At 35.2% G+C, this 15,953-nt stretch overlaps 3 protein-coding genes across 3 annotated transcripts; all 3 read left to right on the top strand.

Annotated features, from left to right (window-relative positions):
* Window positions 1–908: 908 nt before the first annotated feature.
* On the top strand, window positions 909–1,983 carry LOC121747855 (putative germin-like protein 2-1). The gene is made up of 2 exons (XM_042141992.1): window positions 909–1,069; window positions 1,263–1,983. The coding sequence occupies exons 1-2, from the start codon at window positions 946–948 to the stop codon at window positions 1,826–1,828; spliced, it is 690 nt and encodes a 229-aa protein (XP_041997926.1). The 5' UTR covers window positions 909–945; the 3' UTR covers window positions 1,829–1,983.
* Window positions 1,984–9,705: 7,722 nt separating this feature from the next.
* On the top strand, window positions 9,706–10,686 carry LOC121746542 (putative germin-like protein 2-1). Its single transcript, XM_042140424.1, has 2 exons — window positions 9,706–9,873; window positions 9,949–10,686. The coding sequence occupies exons 1-2, from the start codon at window positions 9,756–9,758 to the stop codon at window positions 10,509–10,511; spliced, it is 681 nt and encodes a 226-aa protein (XP_041996358.1). The 5' UTR covers window positions 9,706–9,755; the 3' UTR covers window positions 10,512–10,686.
* A 2,032-nt stretch (window positions 10,687–12,718) lies between these two features.
* Window positions 12,719–13,772, top strand: LOC121747329 (putative germin-like protein 2-1). Its single transcript, XM_042141361.1, has 2 exons — window positions 12,719–12,880; window positions 13,039–13,772. Exons 1-2 carry the CDS (start codon window positions 12,757–12,759, stop codon window positions 13,602–13,604), a joined length of 690 nt encoding a protein of 229 aa, XP_041997295.1. The 5' UTR covers window positions 12,719–12,756; the 3' UTR covers window positions 13,605–13,772.
* Window positions 13,773–15,953: the final 2,181 nt, after the last annotated feature.

Raw genomic sequence — 15,953 nt, 5'->3', positions numbered from 1 at the left:
CTCTATTCTGTTTTTTGGTATTTCACCAACCATGTGTTGCTTAATTTTTTTATTCCTCAATTTTAGTTTCTTTTGTGTTTCAGTTAGGTAGTTTATAAGTTCTGTAATTGTTAAATAATTGATCATTTAACAATCGAAACATCTCGTGCCTGTCTATTTCGTTGCGTTAATTAGCTGTGATTCTCTATTCTGTTTTTTGGTATTTCACCAATCAGGTGTTGCTTAATTTTTTTTATTCCTCAATTTTAATTTCTTTTGTGTTTCAGTTAGGTAGTTAGTTCTCTAATTGTTAAATAATGTTTATGTTACTCAATTCGATTGTTTGGTTCCATGTTCCTATTTCAATTTTTATTTTATTTTTTTCTTCAATAATATTTTATGCTTTTGTTTGATTGCTTAGCTGTTAAATACTAGTATTGTTTATTATTCTCAAATATAGTACATAAGTGGAGTACTTACTTTTTAGTAGCATTTAAGTTCACATGTTTGGCTAATAAATTATTATTAGAGTTGATTATTTCGTTTAATTGAGTTATCCATTTTTTTAACCTTTAAATTTTAGTGAAAATAAGGTTGGTACAGAAATATTGAGAGAGAAGATTCAAACTGACTTTAAATATCACAACATTATAGCTGCCTCGTAATATTTACAACATAGAAAAAATAGAATCTGCATGCATAGAAAGGTATGGCGATGTCACAGTTGCTATTTATTTTTGGCTACGGTGAAAATGAGATATTAACAGCCTTGACTTTTCATATTAAAGCTATTTTGCATAGGTAGTCAAGTGGTCGAGTCAATAGTTAAAAATAAATTAATTTAATAGTTGATGAGTAATTTAGACGACTACTCTTTTTGTCCTATAAAAAGAGGGTTTCTCATCACAATTCACAGCTACAACCAAACTGAAAGTGAGCAGCATACCTATCAGCTTAGTAATCAAAATGAAGATTGGTTTTACTTTTTCCGTCGTTGCTGCTCTGTTGTCGTGGGCTTCGATTGCATATGCAGCAGATCCGAACCCCCTTCAGGATTTCTGCGTTGCTCTTCCAGATAACAAGGCCGATGGTAATTCGATTTACTAAAATTTACATGAATAAGGGACAGTTTGGTAGGAAAGATAAATAAACCAATAAACAAAACATGATCAGAATACATATGTTTTGTTATTGCCCTCAAACCAATAGTATTATATGTTTTGTTATTGCCCTCAAACCAATAGTATTATAACTGTACGTACTAATAAATTGTTTGCATGTAGTTTTTGTGAATGGGAAGTTTTGCAAAGACCCCAACTTGGTGGTTGCGGAGGATTTCCTTTTCCAGGGTCTCAACATTCCCGGAAACACATCCAACCAGCTCGGATCGGCCGTGACCGCAGTCAACGTTAATCAGCTTCCAGGCCTCAACACGCTGGGTGTTTCCTTGGCTCGGCTCGACTTCGCCCCCTACGGGTTGAACCCACCCCACACTCACCCGCGTGCAACTGAAGCTTTCTTCTTGTTGGAAGGGGAACTCTACGTGGGGTTCGTTACTTCCAATCCCGCTAATGCTAACCAGAGGAACAAGCTCTTCACCAAGTACTTGAAAGCCGGTGATGTCTTCGTCTTCCCGCAAGGCCTCATCCACTTCCAGATCAACGTCGGCAAGACCAACGCTGTTGCTTTTGCTGGCTTCGGTAGCCAGAATCCGGGCGTCATTACCATTGCCAACGCAGTGTTTGGGTCGGACCCGAAGATCAACCCTGATGTGTTGGCCAAGGCCTTCCAAGTTGAGAAGAATATCATCGATTACCTCCAGGCTCAGTTCTGGCCCAACTCCAACTAAACACTCTAACTAAGATGGACATACATGTTTTGTGTGTTGTCTTTTTAATAAAATAAAACAGTCAGCTGATTGACTTGGAAAACTTTGTGTTTCCAAATTATATGTATCATGTGATTATAAATTTATAATGAAATATTGCTCCTTTACCTACTGTTTTTCCTGTTCTTTTTGGTCATGTTTATTTGTCAGGGTTTTGAATATTCTTTTTGTTAGTTATTAGAATTCTTACACATCTAAATATTTTATATAATTTTAATTATTTTATATTATTATTATTATTAGTTTACCTTAACCGTACGATTTAAACTTGGGTTATAAATGCATGATTAGTTTTAAATAATCTGATAATTGGGGTTACAAATGGATAGTTTAGCTTGTAACTATATTGAGTAGTTGTAGTTGTAGTTGGGATGGAACTTTCATAGCCAAAGCCCAATACTATTATTAACTACTCATTCTAGGAAACCATTTTTTCGCAGTGTGGCTTGGATAGGAAACGAGTACTACTTTTTAATATTACTTACAAAAAAAAAAAAATCAATGCATAAAATTTAGTGTGAATTCATAGGAAAAGCAAGTAAAGTCTTGTTTTGCGGATTTATTGATTTTGATACATAAAAAAAGCGAAGAGAAAAGGCCGTTTTCTATATTTACTTTATTATCTTACCATATTTTAAAGTATTATCAAATTAAACATGGATGGGGATCCAGTGCTGCACAATTTTGAACACCAACACCTGCTGTTTCTAATAAAACAATAAAATATATTTATTTTATTTTATTATTTAATATATTTATTTTATTTTATTTATTTGATTTTTTTATATATATACGTGAGTAACACCAGGGGCTTTGTATAGCAAAGGATCCCACCCATCAAACAGACACTTAGTATACTTTTTATCGACCAAATTATGTATCAATTTCGTACAAAAATTATTATTAAAATTTGTTCGGCCACAAATATTACTCCCTCTGTCCGTCAGCTACTATTTTCATATGTCTGTTAATAATGGTTTCATTTGCTTTTTACTAATTTTGGTAACGAACTTAACATTCCACTAATTTTATCTCATAAAAAATTTATTATAAAATTAATATGAAAGTAGAACCAATTTCTAATAATTTTTATTATAATTCTTAAAATCAGACAAATCAAAATGGGGATCTTATTAGCCGTCCCTTATATTTAAATGGAAATAAGTGATAAATTTTGTGGGACGGGGGGAGTATTTTTTTGCCTGTAAAGAGTAGCAGGAGTACTATTTTCTTTCGAGTGAACTATTTAAATGGTCCCTGAACTATGCGTTTCGCACGCAAACGGTACCTAATCTTTAAAAATATCATGGGTAGTCCTTAAACTAAGGTGTAATCACATTTATGGTACTCTTTCACCATTCATCACAATTTTGCACCAAAAATGGCCCCCGAGTCATGAAGGGAATTTTTGGACTTTCATATCTAGTACCCTAGATATGATATTTTCTCTATCTCTTTCTTGAGTATTGGATATATAATGTTTTCTTATAGTTTGAGTACCTAATATGAGATTTTTCATTTCACTTTTTCAATCACTCTATGTCAGATCTTAAAACTTTTAGAAAGTAAAAAATTAAAATAAAAAAATACTACTATGAAACTCTTAAATAAACTGAATATAAAAATTAAAATTTTAAATATAATTTTAAAATTACTTGTAGCTAAATTTAATTTTGATTGTGATTCAATTATTTTTTAATACTCATTAAAAATTTTAAAATTTAAATTAATTAAAAATTTATGGCTAATTAAAAAATTTTAATTTTTAATATTAAAAAAATGATCTAATCACAATCAAAATTAAATTTAGTTACAAATTATTTTGATAATTAAATTCATGATTTAAATTTTTATAATTAATATATTTAAGAATTTCATAGTTTTTTATTTTATTTTTTACTTTGTAATAGTTTTAAAAAAAGAGGATTTGACAAAAAAGTGAGTAAAAAGATCATTTTAGGTATTCAAACTATAAGAAAATAACATATTTAATACTAATAGAAATATCATATTCAATACCTAGATATGAATGTTCAAAAATGACTTCATGCCTGAGGGGCATTTTTGGAATAAAATTGTGATAAATGGTGAAAATGTACCATGAATGTGATTACACCTTAGTTCATGGACTACCTATGATATTTTTAAAGTTCAGGGTCCGTTTAGGTGCGAAACGTATAGTTCAGAGACCTTTTGCTTAATTCATATGTCTTTCTGAATGAAAATGTCACATCCCAACCCCTCTGACATATATTCTTAAAATAAATAAATCCAAAATAAAAATTTAAAACTCTTAATCCACATGTCAAATAAAACACTCATATCAAATACATTCAAAAACCAACATCCAACATCCAACATCCAACATCCACATGTCAAATAAAACACTCATGTCAAATAAACCAAACTCTTAATCCAAATTGATATCTATGAGCCAAAATCCAGTGTATATAAATTTCACCTTTAATTTCATATTACAATTATCAAACATATGTTTTAACCAATACATATAATCATAAGCATTAATAATCATATATAATTTCACATCCATATGCATATGTCTCTCTGTCCAATTTATTATTCTGTGACAAATCAAGCCTGGTATCTGCCCGGGATTTCCAATATGCCAATATGATTTGACCCGTAGGTCCCACTGTGATTTGACCCGTAGGTCCCAATATGATTTGACCTGAAGGTCCCATTATGATTTTAGATCCAAAGCGATACTGTCACATGTCCTCTTTAATTCAGTAATTCAAATAGTCAAAATGTCATATAAAAACATATCCATTACTGTAACACTCCAACCCCTTCGTCGTATATATTGATAATAAACAAATACTCCCTTTGATTTCACACTACACAAATAACAAACATATTCTCTAACCAACACATATAATCAGAAATAATATCATAACAATTTCATATCTATATGAATATGCTTCTCTGTTTAGTTTATTGTTTTGTGACGGATCAAGCCGGGTATCTGCCCGAGATTCCTCTATGTCCCGAAGGTCCCTCTGTAATTGAACATCTGCATAGGACTTCTGTCTGTCCTGATCCTCTTTGATCCTTTCTCGGATTTTTCTGACAATTTCTACCATCTCCTCGACTGCATCCGGGCCTAAAATTTTCCTCTCACCGACCTCGTCCCAATAGAGGGGTGACCTACACTTTCTCCCGTACAACGCTTCGTACGGAGCTATATTAATTGTTGTCTGGTAGCTGTTGTTATAAGCAAACTCTATCAGTGGTTGTACATGTTCCCAATTGCTCCATCTATCGAGCACAACTGCCCTTAGCATATCCTCGAGTGTTTGAATTGTTCTCTCCAACTGTCCATCGGTCTGTGGGTGAAATGTCGTGCTAAAATTCAGCCGCGTCCTTAGCTCTTTCTGTAGGCTCTTCCAAAATCTGGACGTGAATTTACCATCTCTATCCGACGTGATCGTCGTTGGTATGCCATGCAGGCGAATGATTTCCTTTACGTACAACTGGGCTAGCTTCTCTGACCCGTACGTAATAGGTATTGGTACAAAATGGGAGCTCTTAGTGAGACGATCGACTATCACCCAAATTGCAGTATTTCCACTTGGGAATCTCTAACGGCTGCAACTTCCCATAAGGTCGTTGGTGCAGTGCCTTCACTTGTTGACAGGCAAGAGTCAGCAGTAGAGAGGAGACATCGCCTCCCTCTAACGGCTGCAACTTCCCTCCGTCGAGCGCTCTTCCTCTCAGCGAAGTCAGCAGTAGAGAGGAGGCATCGCCTCCCTCTCTCAGCCACGCCTGCAGCTACCCCACGAAGCTTCCGGGGTTCCGCCGTCGCCGGATAGCCCTCCTCCTAAGCTAAGTCCCCCCTCCCTTATTCCCCTTACTCAATTCTCTGAGTTATGTTTTTTGGGAGTACTTAGCTTACTGGAGTGATGTGAAATTCTTTACTGCAGTGTTTGTATTTCTCCTATCGTTCTTGGTTCAAGCAGCCCCTAATGCTATGTGATAACTTAATTGTTGAGCCTTATTTGCTCCTAAGTTTCATTCTGTGATCTGCTATGATTCTAAGTTCTATTCGTTTATGGTCTTGTTCTATATGATGCAAAGAGTAATGGTGTGTTGAGGGGATTACCTCACTTGGTGAATCCTTGGTCTATGCGGCTGTTCCTCCTCGTTGCCGCTGCCTCTCCTCGCCTTCCTCTCTACTCCTCGCTGAAATTCTTATGTGTTGTAAAACTTGAGGTGACTAAATGGTGGGGGAAGAGGAGAAGGTTGTGGCTCCTTACATAGCTCTCAAACATTGGCATCTTGTGGCTGAAATTTGGGAGATTGTGCTTCTATTTTGGGGCTACATCTTTGGCCTCCTTTTGGGTTTTGTGATTGGGTCCCTTTACCCGATTGGTGTAACATTTGGGGGCTGTTCTTAGGCTGAATTTCCAGCCTTGGTGATGAGGTTTTTCTTGCTCTAATGAGCTTGGTGATGAGCTCACTCTACTAAGGTCTTTTGTTTTGATTCCCTCTTTGATGATACTTGGTATGAGGACAAAAAGTGGCTGATCTCAAGCTCTAAATTGCAGCTTCTTGGCTGTTCTATTTAGCCTACTTCTTCTCCTTTCTTAATTGAGCTTGTGTCTCCTTTCTCTTTAATTTATGAGCTCACTTTCTAACCTCACTCTTGTGTTATCGTTGCAGGTACATGGCTGCCATTTTGGAGTCTTGTGGAGGTGGAAGTCGAGAGAGAAGAAGAGAAGATAAGGAAAAGATGAGGATTTTTATTCCCACACTTAGATTTAGTTACTCTATTGTGCTAGTATCCAAATGCTTTAGTTTGGCATCTTTGGAATGCTAAGTTGTAGCTTCCACTTTTGTATTTCAACTTGTGACTATTGTGTAATCCAAAACCTCACTCATATCAATAAGATTGTGTAGTCCATTTTCATTAATCTCTCCAAGATATGTAAATCCTCTTCATAAAGTATTGTACAAATTTATTCTATTTTCCTTTGCATGAATGAACGAAATTCCAGGGCGTCACATTCCACCCTTCTTAAAAGAAATTTCATCCTGAAATTTATGCTGCTTTACTCGAACAGCTCGGGGTAACGCTCCTTCATCTTATCTTCTAACTCCCACGTGGCCTCTTCCTGCCCGTGGTGTTCCCATAGTACTTTCACCGAAGTTATAGATTTATTCCTTAACTGTTGCACCTTCCGGTCCAGAATTGCTTTTGGCTTTTCCTCATAGCTCAGATCTGAGTTTATTATCATCTCTTCCTGATGAATCACGTGCCTTAGATCAAACACATATTTCCTAAGGTGGGACACATGGAATACGTTGTGAACGTTTCCAAGCTTGGCGGTAGCGCTAATCGATAAGCTACTGGTCCAACTGCTTCCAGAATCTCGTACGATCTTATGTATCAGGGTCGGAGTTTTCCCTTGACTCCAAATCTGGTTATCCCTTTTGAGGGCGAAACTTTCAAGAAAACCTTATCTCCCACATTTAATTGCAAATCAGTCCGTAGAACATCTGCATAGGACTTATGTCTGTCCTGATCCTCTTTGATCCTCTCTCGGATTTTTCTAACAATTTCTACCATCAAAATGGGGATCTTATTAGCCGTCCCTTATATTTAAATGGAAATAAGTGATAAATTTTGTGGGACGGGGGGAGTATTTTTTTGGCTGTAAAGAGTAGCAAGAGTACTATTTTCTTTCGAGTGAACTATTTAAATGGTCCCTGAACTATGCGTTTCGCACGCAAACGGTACCTAATCTTTAAAAATATCATGGGTAGTCCTTAAACTAAGGTGTAATCACATTTATGGTACTCTTTCACCATTCATCACAATTTTGCACCAAAAATGGCCCCCGAGTCATGAAGGGAATTTTTGGACTTTCATATCTAGTACCCTAGATATGATATTTTCTCTATCTCTTTCTTGAGTATTGGATATATAATGTTTTATGAGATTTTTCATTTCACTTTTTCAATCACTCTATGTCAGATCTTAAAACTTTTAGAAAGTAAAAAATTAAAATAAAAAAATACTACTATGAAACTCTTAAATAAACTGAATATAAAAATTAAAATTTTAAATATAATTTTAAAATTACTTGTAGCTAAATTTAATTTTGATTGTGATTCAATTATTTTTTAATACTCATTAAAAATTTTAAAATTTAAATTAATTAAAAATTTATGGCTAATTAAAAAATTTTAATTTTTAATATTAAAAAAATGATCTAATCACAATCAAAATTAAATTTAGTTACAAATTATTTTGATAATTAAATTCATGATTTAAATTTTTATAATTAATATATTTAAGAATTTCATAGTTTTTTATTTTAATTTTTTACTTTGTAATAGTTTTAAAAAAAAGAGGATTTGACAAAAAAGTGAGTAAAAATATCATTTTAGGTATTCAAACTATAAGAAAATAACATATTTAATACTAATAGAAATATCATATTCAATACCTAGATATGAATTGTTCAAAAATGACTTCATGCCTGAGGGGCATTTTTGGAATAAAATTGTGATAAATGGTGAAAATGTACCATGAATGTGATTACACCTTAGTTCATGGACTACCCATGATATTTTTAAAGTTCAGGGCCCGTTTAGGTGCGAAACGTATAGTTCAAAGACCTTTTGCTTAATTCATATGTCTTTCTGAATGAAAATGTCACACCCCAACCCCTCTGACATATATTCTTAAAATAAATAAATCCAAAATAATAATTTAAAACTCTTAATCCACATGTCAAATAAAACACTCATATCAAATACATTCAAAAACCAACATCCAGCATCCACATGTCAAATAAAACACTCAAGTCAAATACATTCAAAAACCAACATCCAGCATCCACATGTCAAATAAAACACTCATGTCAAATAAACCAAACTCGTAATCCACATTGATATCTATGAGCCACAATCCAGTGTATATAAATTTCACCTTTAATTTCATATTACAATTATCAAACATACGTTCTAACCAATACATATAATCATAAGCATTAATAATCATAAATAATTTTACCTCCATATGCATATGTCTCTTTGTCCAATTTATTATTCTGTGACAAATCAAGCCTGGTATCTGTCCGGGATTTCTAATATGCCAATATGATTTGACCCGTAGGTCCCAATATGATTTGACCCGAAGGTCCCAATATGATTTGACCCGAAGGTCCCATTATGATTTGACCCGAAGGTCCCAATATGATTTTAGATCCAGAGCGAGACTGTCACATATCCTCTTTAATTCAGTGATTCAAATAGTCCAAATGTCATATAAAAACATATCCATTACTGTCACATATCCAAACGTTTGTTTAAAGTCCAAATGTGATCAACGAAATGCACAGTGATGCTCATATACGAATTTTTGCAAAAACAATCAGTCCACACATCAGAGCAAATCGAAACTTTATGACCCAAGTTAACAATAAACATACCTAATTGCGCCTTCTTTTCCATGCATTGTCTAACAACAGCTCGAGTCATAGAAGTTCAACTCAATTTTCTTGCAGCGGCATTATAAACTTGTCGCATACTCAACAAAAATATAAATATAGAACCTGCATGCAGTAATGATGTTTTTACGACTGATGATCTGGTGTAGTGTTGTGCTCACCAAGTCTAGAAATGATTAGATGTTAACCTATTAGGTATGATTATGAAATAACATGAAGCTAATTAGCACTTGGAAGGCAAAACGTAAGTTGAAGGTATCGATTTGAAATTAAATGTAATGAGTATTATAGTAGAAGGCTTCTATTTTTCTCCTATAAATAGAGTGTTTCTCATACTCAGTTTTCCATCACATTCACAGAACAGCTCGAACAAACAAAAACAAAGCGCGCACACATATATAGTAATCAAAATGAAGATGGGTTTGTGCGCCATTGCTGTTTTGTTGTCGTGGGCTTCAATCGCATATGCAGCAGATCCCAACCCTCTTCAGGATTTCTGTGTTGCTCTTCCTGATAACAAGTCTGATGGTAATTTAGTTTACGAAAATTAAAATTATAATATCCTTATTTGTATTCATATAGTAATAAATTTTTTGTATCTAGTTTTTGTGAATGGGAAGTTTTGCAAGGACCCCAACTTGGTGGTTGCGGAGGATTTCCTTTTCCAAGGTCTCAACATTCCCGGAAACACATCCAACCAGCTCGGCTCGGCTGTGACTGCAGTGAACGTTAATCAACTTCCAGGCCTCAACACGCTGGGCGTTTCCTTGGCCCGGCTCGACTTCGCCCCCTACGGGTTAAACCCACCCCACACCCACCCTCGTGCAACGGAAGCCTTCCTGTTGTTGGAAGGAGCACTCTACGTGGGGTTCGTCACTTCCAATCCCGCTAATGCTAACCAGAGGAACAAGCTCTTCACCAAGTACTTGAAAGCCGGAGATGTCTTCGTCTTCCCACAAGGTCTCATCCACTTCCAGATCAACGTCGGCAAGACCAACGCCGTTGCTTTTGCTGGCTTCGGTAGCCAGAATCCGGGAGTCATTACCATTGCCAACGCGGTGTTTGGGTCGGACCCGAAGATCAACCCTGATGTGTTGGCCAAGGCCTTCCAAGTTGAGAAGAACATCATCGATTACCTCCAGGCTCAGTTCTGGCCCAATAACTAAACATTCTACCTATACTAGACTTTGGGATGAGGCAGACATTATATGTTCTGTTTTTTTAATTCTGCCAAACAGTCTTTACTTACTACAACTGCTCCACTATGGGAAACTTATGTATTCCCAAACTGCATCTGTGATGATGCTATACTAATAAAAATTCATGTTATGTCCACAATAATTATCCTCTCAAGCTTATGACATATGTTATGCTCTGTTGTCGTCATATGGATTGATCGCGTACATCACCAAAATGAGCATTCATACTAGTAATACATCTCTCCTAAGTTCTAATATAGTCATGTCATGCAGAGCTTAATTGCTAAATATAACAAACTTAGAGCTTACTTTCCCATCTATTCGACCATCTAAGGGGAAAAGACATATTTTTTATTTACCTTCTCAAAAAGGTTATTATAGCTTCATAAAAAGTAATAGACTCCAAGAAAAAAGAAGATAAATTAAAATAGCAAACAAAAATAACTAATTTTTTACCTTTTTCTATCAAGAAGAGGTAAAGATACCTTCTCAGAATGAAAGAAAGTATAATACCTCCCCAAATACCCTTTCCATTGGAGCATGAAATTTTATAAAGAAGAGGTAAATATGGTAGTTATTTATCTTTACCTCTTAATTTACCCTTTCCCTTGGAGTTGCTCATAGTCGGTAGTAGTACATATATCTATTGCCAGAGTTATATGTTTCAAAAGGCATGTTCATCTCAATTTAAATTATTTTTTTACACAACATATATCAAATTAAAGATAATTTATAAAGATTCTAACGGGAACTCACTTGCATATGTTCCGATGTCAAAATTTGACAAAAAATTCTTGAATTTTCATATTTTTCAAGAAGCAACTTAATGTCAATATAGCTATCATAATACGTCAATATAATACACATACAAAATTATATCAACTTATCGAGTCCATTGTCTAAATTGCGCTACGACATTGCAATAATTTAATTTGATCCATACCCTATAACATTCCAAATCCAATTTCCTCAATCTTTCTATCTAACTTGTATATATAAATTCAATTACACAAACACTATACTCCATAATATATCAAAACATTTGACATCTGATAAGCTCTTTAATCCACATATGTAAGCTTTATAAGTCATTTAACCTTACAGCTTAGCTACATACTCACTAAGTCTTAATTCAGGATTCAACGAGTTTATATTTCGCTATATTTTTTTTTGGGGTTACAATAAGAGAGCCAACTCTCTAGGAACACATATGCTTAGATAGCAACAAATCAGTCTCAACTCTTACCTATCTTATATAGCTAAAGTAGATTAACATCAGTACCTTTTGATGGATATCATTTAGCAATCGAAACATCTCGCATCTATTTCGCTGCTTTAATTAGCTGGGATTGTCTATTCCGTTTTTTGGTATTTCACCAACCATGTTGTGCTTAAGTTTTTTTATTTCTCAATTTTAATTTATTTTGTGTTTCAGTTAGGTAATTTAGTTCTGTAATTGTTAAATAACGTTTATGTTACTCAATTCCATTGTTTGGTTCCATGTTCCTATTTCAATTTTTATTTTATTTTTTTCTTCAATAATATAATATGCTTTTGTTTGATTGCTTAGCTGTTAAATACTAGTATTGTTTATTATTCTCAACTATAGTACATAAGTGGAGTACTTACTTTTTAGTAGCATTTAAGTTCAAATGTTTGGCTAATAATTTATTATTAGAGTTGATTATTTCGTTTAATTGAGTTATCAATTTTTTTAACCTTAAAATTTTAGTGAAAATAAGGTTGCATTGTTACAGAAATATTGAGAGAGAAGATTCAAACTGACTTTAAATATCACGACATTGTAGCTGGCTCGTAATATTTACAACATAGAAAAAATAGAATCTGCAAGCATAGAAAGGTATGGTGATATCACAGTTGCTATTTATATGCTGATGATAAGGTATAGTGTTGTGTTCCAACAAGTTCATACGTCGATGCTTAATACTACTATTGTTTTTGGCTATGGTGAAAATGAGATATTAACAGCCTTGACTTTTCTTGTCAAAAAGCACGTAACCTAATTCTGCATAGGTAGTCAAGTGGTCGACTCAATATTTAAAAATAAATTAATTTAATTGTTGTGAGTAATGTAGACTACTACTTTTTTTATCCTATAAAAAGAGGGTTTCTCACAATCAGTTTCTCATCACAATTCACAGATACAACAAAACTGAAAGTGAGCAGCATACCTATCAGCTTAGTAATCAAAATGAAGATTGGTTTTACTTTTTCCGTCGTTGCTGCTCTGTTGTCGTGGGCTTCGATTGCATATGCAGCAGATCCGAACCCTCTTCAGGATTTCTGCGTTGCTCTTCCTGATAACATGGCCGATGGTAATTCGATTTACTAAAATTTACATTATTAAGGGACAGTTTGGTAGGAAAGATAAATAAAGCAATAATCAAAACATGATCAGAATACATATGTTTTGTTATTGCCCTCATAACAATAGTATTATAACTGTACGTACTAATAAATTGTTTGCATGTAGTTTTTGTGAATGGGAAGTTTTGCAAAGACCCCAACTTGGTGGTTGCGGAGGATTTCCTATTCCAGGGTCTCAACATTCCCGGAAACACATCCAACCAGCTCGGATCGGCCGTGACTGCAGTCAACGTTAATCAGCTTCCGGGCCTCAACACGCTGGGCGTTTCTTTGGCCCGGCTCGACTTCGCCCCCTACGGGTTAAACCCACCCCACACCCACCCTCGCGCAACTGAAGCATTCCTGTTGTTGGAAGGGGAACTCTACGTGGGTTTCGTCACTTCCAATCCCGCTAATGCAAACCAGAGGAACAAGCTCTTCACCAAGTACTTGAAAGCCGGAGATGTCTTCGTCTTCCCACAAGGCATCATCCACTTCCAGATAAACGTCGGCAAGATCAACGCTGTTGCTTTTGCTGGCTTCGGTAGCCAGAATCCGGGCGTCATTACCATTGCCAACGCGGTGTTTGGGTCGGACCCGAAGATCAACCCTGATGTGTTGGCCAAGGCCTTCCAAGTTGAGAAGAATATCATCGATTACCTTCAGGCTCAGTTCTGGCCCAACTCCAACTAAACATTATTCTATTTTCGTCTTTGAGATGAGGCAGACAATATATATGTTGTCTTTTTTACTTTAAACTAAACAGTTTTTACTTACTACAACTGCTCGACTCTGGGAAAGTTATGTATTCCCAAAGTGCATCGGTGATGATTTTACAATAAAATTCATGTTATACCACAATAATTTTCCTCTCAAGCCTAAGACACTATATCCTTTGTTGTCATTAAATAGATTGATTACACATATCACCAAATGAAGCTTAAGCAATTCTGCTCATTCATTTTTGCATTCATTGTGATCGATCATGTTCACAACTAATAAGCTATGACCTTCTCATTCTAATACATCTCTCCCACTTAAGTTCTAATTGTGTCAACAACACAGTGTAGTCATGCCAGGTAGAGTTTAATTGCTAAACAGTACTCCATCCGTCCCATAGTAGTGGAGTCATTTTGTCATTTTGGTACGTTCCATAATAGTTGAGTCATTTCCCTTTTTAGTAAAAGTAAACACATTTCTTCTTACTTACTTTACTCTATCTTACTTTATTCTCTCTTCATCTCTCTACCTTTTTCACTTCCTACTTTATTCTTTATTTACTTAGAACATCCACAATGGATGCCCTAGTGGGAGCCCGAGTGGTTACCACATCAGCATGCCATTTCTTTCTGCAATGGTTTGGCCCTAGTGGAAGCCCTAGCAATTAAACTCAATGTGCTTTTAATTTTTAATATTATTGTTTTTTATTTTTATTTTTAATTACTAAAATACAAAAATATATTATATTAAACACTACAAATTTAAAAAAAAACATATTACTTAATTAATAAAAAAATTACATCATACTTAGAAAAAAATATTACTAAACTAAATTACTAAATTACTTTAAAAAAACTTTAAAAAAAACTGCATTGCTAAATTAATAAAAACCTAACTAGTCATCTAAGTTCAACCTCTGGCTCAGGTTCTTGATCATCCTCTCAGTCCTCCGTCGGGCATCCTGATCGGATTCGGTATGAAGGTTGTTTTGTGCTTCAAGTATAAACCTATACTCGCACACCTCGATCGCTGAGGCCACGAGCTGAGTAGATGGAAGAGGCGTAGCCTGCGGGGGAGCCGATCCAGACGCGGTCGTCTTCGCCTTCCCTTTGGCCTGGGCTTTGGCAGCCTTGGTGCCAATGGGACGTCTAAAAGTAGACGTAGGCGTGTCGGAACTCCCTTCCGGCTCAGCGTTCAGATCCACAGGAGATGGGTCGCTGCTCGTGTAACCGCCAGTGGCGGTTTTATTCGTCCGCTTCGCAGCTCAGGATCCAACCGGTATCTCTCCGTTGAACTTCGTCTTGTCCTTCAAGATCAGCCAAACATTGTACAACTAGAACCGCTTGTACTCCGAATGGTACTTGGTCATCGACTTCTGGAGGACATCCTCCATGCTCTCACCGCAAAATCGCAAAATCAGTTAATATCGGGCTCGGGCGCGGAGTTGCAATGGGTGCCCGATCAGGCGCCCGATGGGCGACCGATCTTTCGGTCTTCTCTCTCGGGCGCCTAAAATAGATGCCCAACTACGCCCGAGCCCGATCTCGAGTGATCGGGCGTGAGATCGGGCATCCATTGTGGATGCTCTTTAACTCACTTAATACAATCTTTTTAATCTCCGTCGATTAACGGTTTTCAAGTGAATTATAAAGGTAAGTTATGCGAATTCTAATGAAATCTATATGGCATAATGCATGGTTTAAACATGCTGTGGATCCAGTGCTGCACAATTTTGGAGATCCAGTGCTGCACAATTTTGAACACCAACACCTGCTGTTTCTAATAAAACAATAAAATATATTTATTTTATTTAATTATTTAATATATTTATTTTATTTTATTTATTTGATTTTTTTATATATATACGTGAGTAACACCAGGGGCTTTGTATAGCAAAGGATCCCACCCATCAAACAGACACTTAGTATACTTTTTATCGACCAAATTATGTATCAATTTCGTACAAAAATTATTATTAAAATTTGTTCGGCCACAAATATTACTCCCTCTGTCCGTCAGCTACTATTTTCATATGTCTGTTAATAATGGTTTCATTTGCTTTTTACTAATTTTGGTAACGAACTTAACATTCCACTAATTTTATCTCATAAAAAATTTATTATAAAATTAATATGAAAGTAGAACCAATTTCTAATAATTTTTATTATAATTCTTAAAATCAGACAAATCAAAATGGGGATCTTATTAGCCGTCCCTTATATTTAAATGGAAATAAGTGATAAATTTTGTGGGACGGGGGGAGTATTTTTTTGGCTGTAAAGAGTAGCAGGAGTACTATTTTCTTTCGAGTGAACTATTTAA

This window comes from Salvia splendens, chromosome 9 (assembly GCF_004379255.2).
Source record: "Salvia splendens isolate huo1 chromosome 9, SspV2, whole genome shotgun sequence".
NCBI lineage: Eukaryota > Viridiplantae > Streptophyta > Magnoliopsida > Lamiales > Lamiaceae > Salvia > Salvia splendens.
This window is presented reverse-complemented; position numbering and strand designations above follow the sequence as displayed.

What these genes read in the sequence shown, in the direction of transcription:
- LOC121747855 (XM_042141992.1), top strand. Translation starts at nt 946, where the DNA reads ATGAAGATTGGTTTTACTTTTTCCGTCGTTGCTGCTCTGTTGTCGTGG. An exon ending in TCCAGATAACAAGGCCGATG is followed by an intron (nt 1,070 to 1,262) that starts GTAATTCGATTT and finishes GTTTGCATGTAG; the next exon opens with TTTTTGTGAATGGGAAGTTT.
- LOC121746542 (XM_042140424.1), top strand. Translation starts at nt 9,756, where the DNA reads ATGAAGATGGGTTTGTGCGCCATTGCTGTTTTGTTGTCGTGGGCTTCA. An exon ending in TCCTGATAACAAGTCTGATG is followed by an intron (nt 9,874 to 9,948) that starts GTAATTTAGTTT and finishes TTTTGTATCTAG; the next exon opens with TTTTTGTGAATGGGAAGTTT.
- LOC121747329 (XM_042141361.1), top strand. Translation starts at nt 12,757, where the DNA reads ATGAAGATTGGTTTTACTTTTTCCGTCGTTGCTGCTCTGTTGTCGTGG. An exon ending in TCCTGATAACATGGCCGATG is followed by an intron (nt 12,881 to 13,038) that starts GTAATTCGATTT and finishes GTTTGCATGTAG; the next exon opens with TTTTTGTGAATGGGAAGTTT.